Raw genomic sequence first — 20,000 nt, 5'->3', positions numbered from 1 at the left:
GCAACGTAACGTCTGACATAACGTTAGCTTAGTGTCTCTCCATTCTCTCGCTGATTCCTCACATCCATTTCTTTGGTCTTCATAAAAACTCAGTTTTTGGAGTCGGCAGCTTCTAAAAACTGTTAAAAAGTTCTGGTTCTTGACCCTGTTGGTAGTGAATATCGGCACACAGCAGCTTCTAGACATGTTTCTGTTGTCTAGCAGACAGAATAGAAGAGGAGGAAACCTTCACACAGTACAAGTCAATGGAGAGAGGAGAGATGTTTCCCCCTCTGGTGGGCGTGGCTTTCAGAGTATGAAACGATTCGTCTCTATTAATGTATATATTAAATGTTGAAAGAGTCCGCTGCTCTACGCTCTTCATGTCTGGAACAAGATTCAAGACTCCCTTTATTGTCATTCAGCAAAACACAGAAATGTAAAGCATGAATGAAATGACATTCTTTAACGTGAGCTTTTGTTGTTCAGGTCGGAGCGCGGCTCCATCGGACGGCTGGTGTACGAGCAGGAGGCGCCGGGCGGAGAACAGGAGAGGAGGGGGGGAGGAGGCGACGGAGAGAGCGGCGAGGACGAGCGAGGAGGCGGAGGAGGAGGGAGCAGCGAGGCAGACTCTCCGCAGGGAACCATCAAACACAAACCAAACGGCCGCTCGGTTGCCACGGCACAGGGACAAACACGCAGCCCCGCCAGCGCCCCGCTAGCCATGCCGTCAGCGCGAGCACTGCCGCCACACCCACTGCCTCACCCCCACCCCCACCCACCGCCCATCCCCCACCTCCCCACCATCCTCCACCACCACGCGCAGTTTAGCACGCCACACATCCTGCACATGCACCACGTGCACGGCAGCCCGTACGTCCCACACCCTCAACACTTCTCCCAGCACCACTACCACCACCTGCACCACCAACCCTTCCCCCACGGCTACCCAGAAGCCCCCTCTTCCCCGCTGCCCTCCCCTGTCCCTCCGCTCACGCCGCTGCCACCGCCGCTCACGCCCTCGCCGCTCTCCTCGTCCTCCTCCAACATGGAGGCGCAGCACCACCCGCTGCTGCACCACCACCTTCTCTGCTCCGATGGAGACAACGAGAGTGTCAACTCCACCACCACCAACTCCAACGACGACACCACCGTCAACAACTGCAGCTCCGGCTCCTCGTCCCGGGACAGCCTGCGGGAGCCAGCGGGCGGGGCCGCAGCAGGAAAACAGACCTATCAGAGAGAGAGCCGCCACAGCTGGGACTCCCCCGCCTTCAACAACGACGTGGTGCAACGCCGGCAGTACCGCATCGGACTCAACCTCTTCAACAAGTACGTACGAGTGTGTTTCTCTGAACCTGAGCATAATAATCCCTCACTTAACAAGCAATATATTCCAGCCACTATTACGATCTTTTTAAACCAATATCTTAAGTAAAAATAATGTGATGTCAAATTTACATTATAAAAAGCCATCTTGGTTCATCTTTCCACTGTTCCAACAATCACCACTCTGGTTTGGTTGAAATAAACCCTTAATTCACCCATTTACATGTGGAAATATGCTGGCTCTATACACGCTAAAAGTCCTGATTATTTACATGGAGTCTGGTGGAAATATGTTGGCTCTATACACGCTAAAAGTACTGATTATTTACATGGAGTCTGGTGGAAATATGCTGGCTCTATACACGCTAAAAGTCCTGATTATTTACATGGAGTCTGGTGGAAATATGCTGGCTCTATACACGCTAAAAGTCCTGATTATTTACATGGAGTCTGGTGGAAATATGCTGGCTTTAAACACGCTAAAGGTACTGATTATTTTGGGTTTGGTGATGGTGATTTCGGGGCTGTTCCATGTTAAACTAAAAGGATCTTACTCTTTAACTAAAAGGTCTATCTCTGTAGGGATCCATCCCATAATGTGACTCTTAGAATAATAATCTGAGTCTGTCAGCAGCAACAACAGAACTTTTAGTGACTCTAACTGCTGCTGAACATTAGTCCTGTAGGGTTACATTACAGCTTGGTTCTGGTTTATTACTGGACCAGTTTCACAGATTGTTGTTCCATCAGACACTAAGACACAGAAACATGGAGACATAGAGTCCAGGTTGGAAATTACTGAAGTAACCCTTTAAGATGTGTAACAAGACATTCTTGATAGATAAGACAAACATGGTTGCCATATTTCGTCAAAGGTTGCAGTTTAATATTGTTTTATATCTGCATGTCTTGTCTGGGCTGCAGGAAGCCGGAGAAGGGGATCCAGTACCTGATCGAGCGAGGCTTTGTGTCGGACACGCCGGTGGGCATCGCCAGATTCATCCTGGAGAGGAAAGGGCTGAGCCGCCAGATGATCGGAGAGTTCCTGGGCAGCCGGTCGCAGTTCAACAAGGATGTCCTTGAGTGAGTAACACATGCACATCTTCCTGACTGTTGGTGTACATCTTTCTGTTGAGTGTTGAAGTCGCAGCTGATGGTTGTGGTCAGTTGTGTAGTCTTGTTTTTTTTGTAGTGAGTATACTGTGATTTTTGGCCTCCCAGCTTCATACTCTTCCGTCCCAGAGTAACATTAACATTCTCACTCCAATCGCGTCACAAAGCGACCCTTGGTCAGGTGCCTTTGACGTTTGTTACTGACGCAAAACGTTTTCTTTTAGCGTCACTATTTGACGCTTTGGGATGCTTAACTGACATGGAGCACAAGAACAGGACAGTTAAGTTTAGGAAAAGATGGTGGGTGGGGTTAAAAAATGTACGTTTTAGTGACACATGGGACAAGAACGGGACATGAACCCCAGTTGTCTCTCTACATACTACTCTCTACTGTTGTCTCTCTTCATACTACTCTCTACTGTTGTCTCTCTTCATACTACTCTCTACTGTTGTCTCTCTTCATACTGCTCTCTACTGTTGTCTCTCTTCATACTACTCTCTACTGTTGTCTCTCTACATACTACTCTCTACTGTTGTCTCTCTTCATACTACTCTCTACTGTTGTCTCTCTACATACTACTCTCTACTGTTGTCTCTCTACATACTACTCTCTACTGTTGTCTCTCTATATACTACTCTCTACTGTTGTCTCTCTTCATACTACTCTCTATTGTTGTCTCTCTACATACTACTCTCTACTGTTGTCTCTCTACATACTACTCTCTACTGTTGTCTCTCTACATACTACTCTCTACTGTTGTCTCTCTACATACTACTCTCTACTGTTGTCTCTCTACATACTACTCTCTACTGTCGTCTCTCTACATACTACTCTCTACTGTCGTCACTCTACATACTACTCTCTACTGTCGTCTCTCTACATACTACTCTCTACTGCTGTCTCTCTACATACTACTCTCTACTGCTGTCTCTCTACATACTGCTCTCTACTGCTGTCTCTCTTCATACTGCTCTCTACTGTCGTCTCTCTACATACTACTCTCTACTGCTGTCTCTCTACATACTATTCTCTACTGTTGTCTCTCTACATACTACTCTCTACTGTCGTCTCTCTACATACTACTCTCTACTGCTGTCTCTCTACATACTACTCTCTACTGTTGTCTCTCTACATACTACTCTCTACTGTCGTCTCTCTACATACTACTCTCTACTGCTGTCTCTCTACATACTACTCTCTACTGCTGTCTCTCTACATACTACTCTCTACTGCTGTCTCTCTTCATACTGCTCTCTACTGTCGTCTCTCTACATACTACTCTCTACTGCTGTCTCTCTACATACTATTCTCTACTGTTGTCTCTCTACATACTACTCTCTACTGTCGTCTCTCTACATACTACTCTCTACTGTCGTCTCTCTACATACTACTCTCTACTGCTGTCTCTCTTCATACTACTCTCTACTGTCGTCTCTCTACATACTACTCTCTACTGTATTCTCTCTTCATACTACTCTCTACTGTCGTCTCTCTTCATACTACTCTCTACTGTTGTCTCTTTACATACTACTCTCTACTGTTGTCTCTCTTCATACTGCTCTCTACTGTTGTCTCTCTACATACTACTCTCTACTGTTGTCTCTCTACATACTGCTCTCTACTGTTGTCTCTCTACATACTGCTCTCTACTGTTGTCTCTCTACATACTACTCTCTACTGTTGTCTCTCTTCATACTGCTCTCTACTGTTGTCTCTCTACATACTGCTCTCTACTGTCGTCTCTCTACATACTACTCTCTACTGTCATCTCTCTACATACTACTCTCTACTGCTGTCTCTCTACATACTACTCTCTACTGCTGTCTCTCTACATACTACTCTCTACTGCTGTCTCTCTACATACTACTCTCTACTGTTGTCTCTCTACATACTACTCTCTACTGTTGTCTCTCTACATACTACTCTCTACTGCTGTCTCTCTACATACTACTCTCTACTGTTGTCTCTCTACATACTACTCTCTACTGCTGTCTCTCTTCATACTGCTCTCTCCTGTCGTCTCTCTACATACTACTCTCTACTGTCGTCTCTCTACATACTACTCTCTACTGTTGTCTCTCTACATACTACTCTCTGCTGTTGTCTCTCTACATACTACTCTCTACTGCTGTCTCTCTACATACTACTCTCTACTGTTGTCTCTCTACATACTGCTCTCTACTGCTGTCTCTCTTCATACTGCTCTCTACTGTCGTCTCTCTACATACTACTCTCTACTGTCGTCTCTCTACATACTACTCTCTACTGTCGTCTCTCTACATACTACTCTCTACTGTTGTCTCTCTACATACTACTCTCTACTGTTGTCTCTCTACATACTACTCTCTACTGTTGTCTCTCTACATACTACTCTCTACTGTTGTCTCTCTACATACTACTCTCTACTGTCGTCTCTCTACATACTACTCTCTACTGTCGTCTCTCTACATACTACTCTCTACTGTCGTCTCTCTACATACTACTCTCTACTGTCGTCTCTCTACATACTACTCTCTACTGTCGTCTCTCTTCATACTACTCTCTACTGTCGTCTCTCTTCATACTACTCTCTACTACTCTCTACTGTCGTCTCTCTACATACTGCTCTCTACTGTCGTCTCTCTACATATTGCTCTCTACTGTCGTCTCTCTACATACTGCTCTCTACTGTCGTCTCTCTACATACTGCTCTCTACTGTCGTCTCTCTACATACTGTTCTCTACTGTCGTCTCTCTACATACTGCTCTCTACTGTCGTCTCTCTTCATACTGCTCTCTACTGTCGTCTCTCTTCATACTGCTCTCTACTGTCGTCTCTTTACATACTGCTCTCTACTGTCGTCTCTCTTCATACTGCTCTCTACTGTCGTCTCTCTACATACTGCTCTCTACTGTCGTCTCTCTACATACTGCTCTCTACTGTTGTCTCTCTACATACTGCTCTCTACTGTTGTCTCTCTACATACTGCTCTCTACTGTTGTCTCTCTTCATACTGCTCTCTACTGTTGTCTCTCTACATACTGCTCTCTACTGTTGTCTCTCTACATACTACTCTCTACTGTTGTCTCTCTACATACTACTCTCTACTGTCGTCTCTCTACATACTACTCTCTACTGCTGTCTCTCTACATACTATTCTCTACTGTTGTCTCTCTACATACTACTCTCTACTGTCGTCTCTCTACATACTACTCTCTACTGCTGTCTCTCTACATACTACTCTCTACTGCTGTCTCTCTACATACTTCTCTCTACTGCTGTCTCTCTACATACTACTCTCTACTGCTGTCTCTCTACATACTACTCTCTACTGCTGTCTCTCTACATACTGCTCTCTACTGCTGTCTCTCTACATATTGCTCTCTACTGTTGTCTCTCTACATACTGCTCTCTACTGTTGTCTCTCTACATACTACTCTCTACTGTCGTCTCTCTACATACTACTCTCTACTGCTGTCTCTCTACATACTGCTCTCTACTGCTGTCTCTCTACATATTGCTCTCTACTGCTGTCTCTCTTCATACTGCTCTCTACTGTCGTCTCTCTACATACTACTCTCTACTGCTGTCTCTCTACATACTATTCTCTACTGTTGTCTCTCTACATACTACTCTCTACTGTCGTCTCTCTACATACTACTCTCTACTGCTGTCTCTCTACATACTACTCTCTACTGCTGTCTCTCTACATACTTCTCTCTACTGCTGTCTCTCTACATACTACTCTCTACTGCTGTCTCTCTACATACTACTCTCTACTGCTGTCTCTCTACATACTGCTCTCTACTGCTGTCTCTCTACATATTGCTCTCTACTGTCGTCTCTCTTCATACTGCTCTCTACTGTCGTCTCTCTACATACTACTCTCTACTGCTGTCTCTCTACATACTGCTCTCTACTGCTGTCTCTCTACATATTGCTCTCTACTGTCGTCTCTCTTCATACTGCTCTCTACTGTCGTCTCTCTACATACTACTCTCTACTGCTGTCTCTCTACATACTATTCTCTACTGTTGTCTCTCTACATACTTCTCTCTACTGTCGTCTCTCTACATACTACTCTCTACTGCTGTCTCTCTTCATACTACTCTCTACTGTCGTCTCTCTACATACTACTCTCTACTGTATTCTCTCTTCATACTACTCTCTACTGTCATCTCTCTTCATACTACTCTCTACTGTTGTCTCTTTACATACTACTCTCTACTGTTGTCTCTCTTCATACTGCTCTCTACTGTTGTCTCTCTACATACTACTCTCTACTGTTGTCTCTCTACATACTGCTCTCTACTGTTGTCTCTCTACATACTGCTCTCTACTGTTGTCTCTCTACATACTACTCTCTACTGTTGTCTCTCTTCATACTGCTCTCTACTGTTGTTTCTCTACATACTGCTCTCTACTGTTGTCTCTCTACATACTACTCTCTACTGTCGTCTCTCTACATACTACTCTCTACTGCTGTCTCTCTACATACTACTCTCTACTGCTGTCTCTCTACATACTACTCTCTACTGCTGTCTCTCTACATACTACTCTCTACTGCTGTCTCTCTACATACTACTCTCTACTGCTGTCTCTCTACATACTACTCTCTACTGCTGTCTCTCTTCATACTGCTCTCTACTGTTGTCTCTCTACATACTACTCTCTACTGTTGTCTCTCTACATACTACTCTCTACTGCTGTCTCTCTACATACTACTCTCTACTGTTGTCTCTCTACATACTACTCTCTACAGTTGTCTCTTTTAATACTACATCATCTTACGATCAAGCTGCTGCTCTGTTCCCTACAGACACTAAAGGGGGATTTTTGTGTCGGTATCTGACGCTGAGAGACACTGACCAAGCATCAGTATTTTACGAGTTGGGAGTGAGAGAGGGGTGCCCAGAGCGACAGCCCCTTACGTTTTTTGTAAGGTTACCACGTATAGCATCAGCCTCATCTGGCTCATTTCCTGTAGTTTCTGTAACGTTAACGTCTGCTGCAGTGTCACTCAAAATGGCAGTAACTTTAGGGGCAGGCTTACCAAAACACTGAAAGTTTAGGTTCGCTTTCGTTTTATATCTCCTATAGTCTATGGTGATTCACATTAGTTAATTTCAAATTTCAAATTTGCACAACTGCATTGCTGTTCCTAAGTAACTCGCAACACAGATGGTGAAAGTTCTGTCATTGCGCTTTTGTAAGTGGGTATATGGAAATCCTTGACCTGTCCTAGTGGGTATACAGCATATACCTGTGTATCACATAGACTTCACCACTGGTTATGGTAGCATTTCCAGCTTACAAACTCATGCTGTGTAAATTGAGACAGTGGTATTCCAGGTCTCATTCATGTTAAAGCCCAATATGTTTGTGGTTTTTTGACTCTGTTTTCCTGTTAGGATGTTGTTGTTTTATAATCTAGTTATGATGGTATACTGTTAGTTTGTTCTTTCTGCATCCTGTTATTACGTTTGGGAATGAACAGCTGATGTTGTGGAGGGTCTGGGCATCAATAAGTTAGTAAATGGGATGTGGCCGGATGAGAAGCATGTGGTCAGTTTTATAAGAAGATGATGTACGGTGATTGAGTAAAAGAGCCCATTCTTCCAGTGTATAAAACGAACACACAGAGGTGGCAGTTGTGTGAAAAAGTTTTTCTTTCCTTGCCAATTACATTTAATCGAGAAAGCCAACCACTTATGTTTTATAGATATTTGGGGGATTGCACTGGTCATTGGGGGATTGTAACCCCCCCATCCCCCCGTAACTTATGCCGTCCACACACACAGGGAAGACATTGTTGAAGAAACAACACACCTAAAGGCGCTGACACACAGAGCCGATTATCGGCCGTCGGACCGTCTGGCGAGGTCGGTGACTCGAGTCTGTTTGGTGTGTTCCGTGCCGTTGTCCGTCGGAGGAGCTGTCGGCCTTTATTTTGGCTGACCTGACATGCTCAGTCGGAGACAGGGCAGTCGGGACTCACCCGGAAATGGCGAGCGGATGAGCCTCTCAAAATCTGATGAAAATCTTTTAAACTGACCTTTGTTGATCTGAAATGAAGACAGATTCAGCAACTGCACGGCCTATTTCTCTCTTAAAATGTTTTCAGAAACACGTTTCGGTGAACTATTTTAGTCCAATATGAGATCGTATTCTGAACGAGCCGCCATGACAGTCTGGCTGTGAATTTCTGGAGAAAAAAGACCCACGTGACGCGTTCGTTCTGTCAGCTGCCGGTTTTAATTTTCTGGGAAACAATACAGAGAAGCGCCGCCTGCTGCTATGGAGACGTATTACGCGCAGAGCATACGCTCAAGTCGGCGTTGGTGTGTAAGGGTCTACTTGAGTTTGGTCAGGCGGACATATATTTCTGTCTGTGCTGAGGTGTTTGGGTTCATGATATATAGGTAAGCCTCGGTGATTACGGGGCCTTGTTTCTATTGAAGATTCAGCTAAAGTTAACACCTCCAGCATGAGTTGAAATACTCCTTCAGACAGACAGGAACACAAACATACATTGTGGTTAAACTGTTCTGCTTAATCCTAAATCTCCTTGATGGAAACTTTCATTTAATGTTTCTGTCTAAGTCATCAAAGTCTCCCAAACTTCTTTAAAAGATGAGACAAGACTTAGCACAGTTTCTTTAACACTGAGATATAATATATAAAATAACAAGGTCACAAACTCTGTGTAAAGAAATGGTTCTAAATCCTGTCTCAGTCTTTAACCCTTGTGTTGTCCTCGGGTCTGATTTTACCCATTTTCAAAGTTCTTTATATCAGAAACATGGGTTTCTTACAACCAAATTGCCCCCAAATAACATGGATGCATGCATGTACGTTGTATGGAACCCATACAACATATACATCCATGCATCCATGTTGTTTTATTTAATTTCACAGCATTTGAAAAACATTTTTTAAATGGTTTCAAAGTTGACCAAAACGTTAAAAATAAGTTTGAATTGTAAATCTTGACCCAGAAAAACAAAACGTTGCATGGTCGACGGGAAGACAACACGAGGGTTAGGTGCGAGGGGAAGAGCTGGGAGTTTAGAGAGGTTTACTCCCTTAAAAAACACCACAAATTCCGGTAAAAGTTAAGGAAACAATTGAGTAAAAGAACTTTGTGATTTGTGTGAGAGTTAAGTTGACGCTGATCCGTGTTCTCTGGTTCTGCAGCTGTGTTCTGGACGAGATGGATTTCTCCGGGATGGATCTGGACGATGCTCTGAGGAAGTTCCAGGCTCAGATTAAAGTTCAGGGTGAAGCTCAGCGGGTAGAGCGGCTGGTGGAGGCCTTCAGGTACTGAACTGCGCCGCAGGTTTGATTCCCAGAGAGGATGCAGTGAAGGGGTTACACTAAGATCTTATTTAGTAGCTAAAACAGTATGTGAGATTTTTACTATGTCTGAAACCTTAATATGAAACCAAATGTACGTGAATTGCATGCTATTTCCAGTGAAATATATCCCAGTACGCAAACACTGGACACTACGCCGGCATAAATATCCCACAATGCAATGTAGTAACAACAGCGTTCATAACTAGGGTTGGGTACCGACACCCGGTGCTAATACAGCACCGGTGCCTTAACAACCGGTATCTACCGGACCAAATAGTAAGGCGGATTTCGGTGCCTCATTTCGGCGCCACTGAAATGCCAGCGCTGCCCTCTGATGCTCTGAAATGGACGTTAGAGGGAAAAGAAGCATCGCTGCATGGGACGCTAGTTAACACTACACTTGACAGCAGCTAACGTGAGCCTAGCGTTAGCTAGCAGCTGGATTAAACAAGGTTAACATGCTGACAGCTAACGTTAAACGGTGTGACTGTATTTCCCTGTAGAGGATTCCAACACCGAGACCTAACAGTCTGACTGCAGCTGCCGCTGTCTGAAAAACAACACAGACGGTGCGTTCACTTGAAACTCGCCTCGCCAGCCTCATGGTGCATTCAAAGTTATTGTAATATACCCTTTTTCCATCCATGGTGGTCGTTTAACAGGAATTTACTGGTGAAATAATTATTGTTATTACATTATTATTAAATCATTTAATTTTGACTATATGGCCTTAGCAATAAACAAGCCTTCTTTAATGTCGCCGACTGTCGTTTTCTGCTCCTTTTTTTCTTTTTAAAATACATACATATCTTTTTTAAATCTTTTTAAATGTATCGTTTTAGCACAGGTATCGGTAAACACCCAAACAATACCCAACCCATATTTTTCCCACAATGCAATGTAACAACAACGTTCATAATAGACAAACGGACAGAAACCAGGCAGCTCTGGAACGTCAGAAGCGAGAAGAATTTACATTTCTACATTTAAAATCTGTGATTTTGTCACCTGCGACTGTTGGTCTAGTAAGATACCTTTTTCAGTAATTTAAGCATTATCTGGCGATGTCGCTAGAACCGAGGTCGGCAAAGGTTACTATGGTTACGCCTCTCCAAACCGGCAAGGAGACTCTCAAGAAGTGACGTTGAAAATCACAGCTCAGTGCGTAGAAAAAGATACACACTGCTGTTTATTTACACAAAAGTACAGTATGAGATTTTGGACACAACCACACGTCCCAGAAAGGATCCGGTGAAGGTTTCTGATGTTTTCTCCGTTCTCTCTCTCTGTCTCTGCAGTCAGCGGTACTGTGTCTGTAACCCGGTGTTGATCCGGCAGTTTCAGAATCCAGACACCATCTTCATCCTGGCCTTCGCCATCATCCTCCTCAACACGGACATGTACAGCCCCAACGTCAAGCCAGAGAGGAAGATGAAGTTGGAGGACTTCATCAAGAACCTACGGGGTCAGTCACTGCATCTTCTCTTGTAGTCACGCATTTCTGTTAAAGGTCCCATGGCATGAACATTTCACTTTATGAGGTTTTTCAACATTAATATGCATTCCCCCAGCCTGCCTATTGTCCCCCAGTGGCTAGAAATGGTGATAGGTGTAAACCGAGCCCTGGGTATCCTGCTCTGCCTTTGAGAAAATGAAAGCTCAGATGGGCCGATCAGGAATCTTCCCTTTATGACATCATAAGGGGAAAGGTTACCTCCCCTTTCTCTGCTTTGCCCGCCCAGAGAATTTGGCCCGTCCATGAAAGAGAGGGACATCATGGCTTTCAAACAAGCGAAGCATGGCAGTTGGTCAAGGCCAAACCCCCACCCTCCACCTTGCCCCCCCCCTCTCTCCTCCTCAATAGCATTTAAAGCTACAGACACAGAAATGGCACATCCTAAGGAAAGCTCATTGTGGGACTGGCTCTAGTGGCTGTAATTCTGCACCAAGGCTGAATTTAGGGAAAGAGACTTCAGATACAGTATTAGGGGACCACTAAGGTCTATATAAAGAGACTTCAGATACAGTATTAGGGGACCACTAAGGTCTATATAAAGAGACTTCAGATACAGTATTAGGGGACCACTAAGGTCTATATAAAGAGACTTCAGATACAGTATTAGGGGACCACTAAGGTCTATATAAAGAGACTTCAGATACAGTATTAGGGGACCACTAAGGTCTATATAAAGAGACTTCAAATACAGTATTAGGGGACCACTAAGGTCTATATAAAGAGACTTCAGATACAGTATTAGGGGACCACTAAGGTCTATATAAAAGAGACTTCAGATACAGTATTAGGGGACCACTAAGGTCTATATAAAAGAGACTTCAGATACAGTATTAGGGGACCACTAAGGTCTATATAAAGAGACTTCAGATACAGTATTAGGGGACCACTAAGGTCTATATAAAAGAGACTTCAGATACAGTATTAGGGACCACTAAGGTCTATATAAAGAGACTTCAGATACAGTATTAGGGGACCACTAAGGTCTATATAAAGAGACTTCAGATACAGTATTAGGGGACCACTAAGGTCTATATAAAAGAGACTTCAGATACAGTATTAGGGACCACTAAGGTCTATATAAAGAGACTTCAGATACAGTATTAGGGGACCACTAAGGTCTATATAAAGAGACTTCAGATACAGTATTAGGGGACCACTAAAGTCTATATAAAGAGACTTCAGATACAGTATTAGGGAACCACTAAGGTCTATATAAAAGAGACTTCAGATACAGTATTAGGGGACCACTAAGGTCTATATAAAGAGACTTCAGATACAGTATTAGGGGACCACTAAGGTCTATATATAGAGACTTCAGATACAGTATTAGGGACCACTAAGGTCTATATAAAGAGACTTCAGAAACAGTATTAGGGGACCACTAAAGTCTATATAAAAGATACTTCAGATACAGTATTAGGGGACCACTAAGGTCTATATAAAAGAGACTTCAGATACAGTATTAGGGGACCACTAAGGTCTATATAAAAGAGACTTCAGATACAGTATTAGGGGACCACTAAGGCCTATATAAAAGAGACTTCAGATACAGTATTAGGGGACCACTAAGGTCTATATAAAAGCATCCAAAAAGCAGCATGTCATAGGACCTTTAACCAGTCACAACGGTCTTGGGTGGTGCTGAGCTTCAGACGCAGTGGCGGAAGCTCTGCTAAATAGTCTCAGGAAGGAACTTGTTTTGGTGGAACATTTTCACCCCGCTAAAGAAAACTCCTCATCCAATATTAAATGAAGTTAACTGTTGACACAATCCAGTAACATGAGCTATTTAAATCAGCTGATACATGGTTCAACCTCATTGGCTCTTACCAGTGTATCTCCATGTGTACTTCGTCCACAGCAATCCCACCAATCAGTCCCAAAACCTCCCAGTTAGAGAGGAAATGTCCTAAACATATTCTTAGTAAATATTTACAATCATTCCCTGAAAGAACCAAGCAGGTCTGTCTTGTCGAACCGTCCACATCTTCTACTAAACTTGATATTTTTAGCGTGTAGCTCGCTAGCTACAAGTTAGTTGTTGTTTCCTGAAGAGAAAGAGTTTGAGAACAGAAACACACGGAGAGAGAGGAAGGGGAGGGGCATCCAGAAATGAACTGTGGTTGAGTCGGCCCAGAAACAAATGTAGAAACAGGAGGCAGCGGGAATAAAACATGAAAATAAGTAAAAGTCTAATTTACAAACTTTACGAGAGCAGACTGCATTGGGATTGGTATCCCGCAGGAGCGGGCGGTTTTTAACGTTGCTGCGACTAGGTAAAAATGTGAAATAAATAACTGACGTTATTATTATTATAATTATTATTATATCACGTTGCCCTGATTAGACTAGAATAACTATAGGCATAATTAACATTTATATTAACTAATTAATATTAACTAATTATTGCACAACTTGCAGAATGGAATTCGTTACTTATCACTATGCACTATGCACAGGTATGCAAATCTTTATTAGTAAGTAAAATAACGTGTGTCCCTCGGGAAGGGACAAGACTCAAAGTCAATGGTCAATGTATTGACTATCAATCTAATGTTTGCCTAGTCTCGCTTAGCCAGACCCTCCTCCACAGCGCTGCGGAGGAAGGTCTGGCTAGTCCACACAGCATTCCTGGATGGGAGAAGAACCTGCTCTGGTTTATTGGCATTTCTTTAAACCAATCACAATCATCTTGGGCGGTGCTAAGCGCCGCAACGAGCCGCTGAAAAGTAGTCATGTGAGAGAAAACTCAGTCATTGACAGATAGTCTAGCTAGCTGTCTGGATTTACCCTGCAGAGATCTGAGGAGCAGTTAACCATAGTCCTCAGAAATCCACCAGAGGTTAGAACGCCAACACAGAGACAGAGGAAGGGGAGCATCAAGGATATAGACAAATGTTTGCCGTGCTGGTGGGACCCAAAACACACACTGTGGGAATGGCCAGTGATGGTCTGAGAAAAGAGCCAAAAAAATTATGGGAAAAAAACGTCAGAAAAAATTGTGAAAAACGTCAGATAAAGGCAACAAAAACTCAGAAGAAAAAACTCCAGAAAGGCAACACAAACAATCCAAACAATTGTCTAAGTGTGTGTGTGTGTGTGTGTGTGTGTGTGTGTGTGTGTGTCTGTGTGTGTGCGTGCATGCGCGTGCGTGTGTGTGTGTGTGTGTGTGTGTGTGTGTGTGTGTGTGTGTGTGTGTGTGTGTGTGTGTGTGTTTGTTTCCGTCAGGCGTTGATAACGGTCAGGACATCCCCAGAGATCTGCTGCTCGCCATCTACGGAAGGATCCAGAAATGGGAGCTGCGGACCAACGACGACCACGTGTCTCAGGTGCAGGCGGTGGAGAGGATGGTGGTCGGAAAGAAGCCGGTAAGACCCGCAAACATCTGGACACAGTCTGAAGTTACTGTGTGTGGGTAACTCCAGCTGTCAGATCCATGGGATGCAGCTGTGGAGACGGCAGTTAGGTTTAGGAAGACGATGGTAGTTTGAGTTAAAACACTTGTTTCCTGGGTGAAAGTATTAAAATATATTATTATATTAGCCTAGATTTTGCGAGATTTAGCATAACTTTGCGTAGCTGCATCCCTTCTGGTGGAATGTAACTGAGTACATTTACTCCATTACTGTACTTGAGTCCAAATGTTGAGGTACTTGTACTTTACTTGAGTATTTGCTTTTCATGCCACTTTCTACTTCTACTCCGCTACATTTCAGAGAGAAATATTGTACTTTTTACTTCATGTGTGTGTGTGTGTGTGTGTGTGTGTGTGTGTGTGTGTGTGTGTGTGTGTGTGTGTGTGTGTGTGTGTTGCAGATGCTGTCTCTGCCTCACCGCAGGTTGGTGTGCTGCTGTCAGCTGTTCGAGGTTCCCGATCCGAACCGAGGTCAGCGGAGCGGCGTCCACCAGAGAGAAGTCTTCCTGTTCAACGACCTGCTCATGGTAATCTATGCTTACTGCGTGTGCGTGTGTGCGTGCGTGTGCATTTGTGCGTAATGTGAAGCACTGTAATCAGTATGTATTCTAGTATTTATAACTGTCAGCAGCATATGGAAACAGGTGTTCATGTCCTGAAGAAAAATGTCTTTCTGTTCGTCTTCATTCCATGACGTTTTATCTTGCCTCTCTTTCCTTGTCCTCAGGTGACGAAGATCTTCCAGAAGAAGAAGAGTTCAGTCACGTACAACTTCAGACAATCGTTTCCTCTGGTGGACATGCAGGTCCACACCTTCCAGAACACCTGTAAGCACCGCCAGCTCTCTGTTTCTCTGTCTCTCAATGTCAGGAAATCAATATTGCCAAAGTGTCAAGGATAATATAATTTAAAAATGAGATTATAATGAATACATGCATACAATTCATTGAGTAAACTGAAATATATGAATTTATGGAAGAAAAAAATCATAGTGAAAAAAACTCTCTCTCTCGTCCATCTGCTCCCTCCATCTGTCTCAGCTTCTCTCTGTTTTATTTTTCATATCTATTTATTTTTTGCACCCGCTCAACTCTCTATTTTTACCCCACAACACACACACACACACACACACACACACGCACACACACACACATACACATGCACACGCACACATGCACATGCACACGCACACACACACACACACACTGCTGCATTTTGGTTTAAATATGAATATCTTCTGCTGTGTTTCCGCCTGGCGTCCGTCTACAGTACTGCAGCGTCTCCGAGCCAGAACAGTTTGGGTTTTAAACTTCGGGATGCTCTGTAGTCTGGACGCAGACGGAGACATTTGGAAATAGGACGCATGTCAATCAGTCTAATCGGTTGTGCAACTAAATCACACGTGGGACAAAAATTCGAGACTCGTTACTTGTTACTGAGAGTGGGCCTGGGGAGGGTTCATTCACAGCCCATTGGATAGTCCTTCAACCAATCAGACCAACGATCCGGGTGACGTAGCAGCGACAACAGCATCAACCGGTTGCTGCGCTTCGGTGGCCGCCATGTTGAATGTACACAAGAAGCTATCGTCACCGTGTAAAGCCCGCCTCAGCGGTTGTGATTGGTGCCTCGATTTGGAAAAACTGGAAATGGGCTTGAATGGGCTCTTGGCCAGATGGACTTGCAGAGCAAATCTCAAATTTGCCGGACATTCGTCAGGGTTTTCCCAGGCTAGTAAATAATCACTTGGTAAAACAAAAACTTTCCTCTGCGATTCCAGAAATGTTGCTCTGTCTGCCAGCCTCTTCTTTAAATGTTCCTCAGTCAGGACAGAAACAGCAGCAGCAGTAGCAGCAGCAGCAGCAGCATATCACAGGATTTCCTAAATATATGATCTGAAAACGTTCACCTAAACATGACTCATCAACCAACACGATTCCTTTTGGTTTCTGAACTTAACTGTCGTGGCCGTAGCTGCATCCCTGCATCCTGATTTTGGGTTAGGGTTAGTCAATGAACCAATAAAGTAAAAACTAAAAAAGCTTCTAGCTCCAACCGTTCGTTCAGCTCCTTTAAATAAAGATGTTTATGAGCATTTCAGCTAAAGGAATATCTCCTGTTTTCTGTTAATATTTTATATGACATTGTGTCACATTACAAGGTCGACATTATTCCGATGTTTGTGTCGTCTCCGAGCTGCAGTGCTGGTTGTGTATCTGTTGTTGTTGGTGGTGTTGTTGACTGCTCTGGTTCTCCAGTTGGAGCTAAATGGGACGCGGCGTCCTGCGGTGATGACTGTGACCGGAACAGATTGTCCGAATGATTCATCAGCACAATCTTACATCAGCTGCCGGAGTGTGTGTGTGTGTGTGTGTGTGTGTGTGTGTGTGTGTGTGTGTGTGTGTGTCTGTGTGTGTGTGTGTGTGTGTGTGTGTGTGTGTGTGTGTGTGTGTGTGTGTGTGTGTCTGTGTGTGTGTGTGTGTATGTGTGTGTGTCTGTGTGTGTGTGTGTGTGTGTGTGTGTGTGTGTGTGTATGTGTGTCTGTGTGTGTGTGTCTGTGTGTGTGTGTGTGTGTGTGTGTGTGTGTGTGTGTGTGTGTGTGTGTATGCATGCGTGCATGCGTGTGTGTTTGTATAATGTGGGAGGAAGGTAAGGTGTGTGTGTGACAACTTATTTTCTTGGTCATATCACAGTAATATTCTCTAAACTGTATAACATACAGAAGCAAAGGAGTCGTATCAAACGATAAACGATAAATCTTTAAAAGAAAACAGAACAGAAAAGAAAGCCTGGTTCTTTCATTCAGAGACTCAGACATCTAAATCTGATGTTAACATTCATGTTAGATCGCTGAAATCTATTTTTTCTGTCAAAGAAATCATCTCATCTACTGTCGGCCAACAATACGGGTCAGCTGTTTGTGTGTGTGTGTGTGTGTGTGTGTGTGTGTGTGTGTGTGTGTGTTTTCTCTAGACTACCCCCACGGGATCCGGCTGACGTCAGCGAACCCCGGCGGAGAGAGGAAGGTGCTGATCGTCTTCACGGCGCCGAGCCAGCAGGACCGCGCTCGCTTCACGTCTGACCTGCGAGAGAGCATCGCTGAGGTCCAGGACATGGAGAAGTACCGCGTCGAGTGTGAGTGTCCTCACCGGAGCAGCTCATCTGCTGAAATAGATGGCTAAAAGTACTGACTAAACAGTGGAAACTTCACACCAAGTATTACGTAGTAGTACTAGTAGTAGTAGTAGTAGTAGTAGTAGTAGTAGTAGTAGTACTAGTAGTAGTAGTAGTAGTAGTAGGAGTAGGAGTAGTAGTACTAGTAGTAGTAGTAGTAGGAGTAGGAGTAGTAGGAGTAGTAGTAGTAGTACTAGTAGTAGTAGTAGTAATAGGAAACCACAATAGCAGCTTCAGTACCCGTGCTAACGGTAAAGTAAAGAAGTGGTAGTATAGTAGCAGCGTTATGGCCCGTTTATAACCAGTAACCGTAACCATAACCATGTGAGCGTCCACACTGCTGAACGATAATGTTCTGCAAACAGCGCCATCAATAACACATGATACAGCTGATAATAACATGATAATAACATGATACAGCTGATAACATGATAATAACATGATACAGCTGATAATAACATGATAATAACATGATACAGCTGATAATAACATGATAATAACATGATACAGCTGATAATAACATGATAATAACATGATACAGCTGATAATAACATGATAATAACATGATACAGCTGATAATAACATGATAATAACGTGATACAGCTGATAATAACATGATAATAACATGATACAGCTGATAATAACATGATAATAACATGATACAGCAGAAGATTACATGAATGTCTGTAGGAATATCCAACATATTCATGAACTCAGGTGTTTTGTTTGTGTATGTTTCAAATATTTTTATTATGAAGCTTCATCTCAAAATATCATGTTATAAAGTTATAACAGTGCTTCTTTTTCATACAAACAAAATAACAAACAGGACAGGATTAATTAATTCAGCAGAGGCAGGAATATGTACAGTGCCTTGTATTCACCCCCCCCCTGGCTTTTTACCTATTTTGTTACATTACAGCCTTTAGTTCAATGTTTTTTTAATCTGAATTGTATGTGATGGATCATAACACAATAGTCTAAGTTGGTGAAGTGAAATGAGAAAAATATATACATAAAACTATTTTTTAGAAATAAAAAACTGAAAATTGGCATGTGCGTATGTATTCACCCCCTTTGTTATGAAGCTCATAAAAAGCTCTGGTGCAACCAATTACCTTCAGAAGTCACATCATTAGTGAAATGATGTCCACCTGTGTGCAATCTAAGTGTCACATGATCTGTCATTACATATACACACACCTTTTTTAAAGGCCCCAGAGGCTGCAACACCTAAGCAAGAGGCACCACTAACCAAACACTGCCATGAAGACCAAGGAACTCTCCAAACAAGTAAGGGACAATGTTGTTGAGAAGTACAAGTCAGGGTTAGGTTATAACAAAATATCCAAATCTTTGATGATCTCCAGGAGCACCATCATCTATCATAACCAAATGGAAAGAACATGGCACAACAGCAAACCTGCCAAGAGACGGCCGTCCACCAAAACTCACGGACCGGGCCAGGAGGGCATTAATCAGAGAGGCAGCACAGAGACCTAAGGTAACCCTGGAGGAGCTGCAGAGTTCCACAGAAGAGACTGGAGTATCTGTACATAGGACCACAATAAGCCATACGCTCCACAGAGTTGGGCTTTATGGCAGAGTGGCCAGAAGAAAGCCATTACTTTCAGCAAAAAACAAAATGGCACGTTTTGAGTTTGCGAAAAGGCATGTGGGAGACTCCCAAAATGTATGGAGGAAGGTGCTCTGGTTCTGATGAGACTAAAATTGAACTTTTCGGCCATCAAAGAAAACGCTATGTCTGGTGCAAACCCAACACATCACATCACCCAAAGAGCACATCCCCACAGTGAAACATGGTGGGGGCAGCATCATGCTGTGGGGATGGGTTTCAGCAGCCGGGACTGGGAAACTGGTCAGAGTTGAGGGAAAGATGGATGGTGCCAAATACAGGGATATTCTTGAGTAAAACCTGTACCACTCTGTGTGTGATTTGAGGCTAGGACGGAGGTTCACCTTCCAGCAGGATAATGACCCCAAACACACTGCTAAGGCAACTCTTGGGTGGTTTAAGGGGAAACATATAAATGGGTTGGAATGGCCTAGTCAAAGCCCAGACCTCAATCCAATAGAAAATCTGTGGTCAGACTTAAAGATTGCTGTTCACAAG

At 43.5% G+C, this 20,000-nt stretch overlaps 1 protein-coding gene across 4 annotated transcripts in view; it reads left to right on the top strand.

The window, feature by feature from the left end:
* The window catches only part of LOC116059899 (IQ motif and SEC7 domain-containing protein 1-like), a 147,382-nt gene that overhangs the window by 117,609 nt on the left and 9,773 nt on the right, over window positions 1-20,000 (top strand). For all 4 annotated transcript variants that reach the window (XM_036007986.1, XM_036007985.1, XM_036007988.1 and 1 more), the window contains 8 exons: window positions 469-1,311; window positions 2,233-2,391; window positions 9,600-9,722; window positions 11,060-11,226; window positions 14,506-14,645; window positions 15,094-15,219; window positions 15,420-15,519; window positions 17,666-17,827. In XM_036007986.1, coding sequence (XP_035863879.1) covers window positions 469-1,311; window positions 2,233-2,391; window positions 9,600-9,722; window positions 11,060-11,226; window positions 14,506-14,645; window positions 15,094-15,219; window positions 15,420-15,519; window positions 17,666-17,827 — 1,820 coding nt within the window. The remainder of the gene's footprint in view (window positions 1-468; window positions 1,312-2,232; window positions 2,392-9,599; window positions 9,723-11,059; window positions 11,227-14,505; window positions 14,646-15,093; window positions 15,220-15,419; window positions 15,520-17,665; window positions 17,828-20,000) is intronic.

This window comes from Sander lucioperca, chromosome 12 (genome assembly GCF_008315115.2).
Source record: "Sander lucioperca isolate FBNREF2018 chromosome 12, SLUC_FBN_1.2, whole genome shotgun sequence".
NCBI lineage: Eukaryota > Metazoa > Chordata > Actinopteri > Perciformes > Percidae > Sander > Sander lucioperca.
Note: the sequence above shows the minus strand (reverse complement) of the source record. Positions and strands in the feature narration are given on the sequence as shown.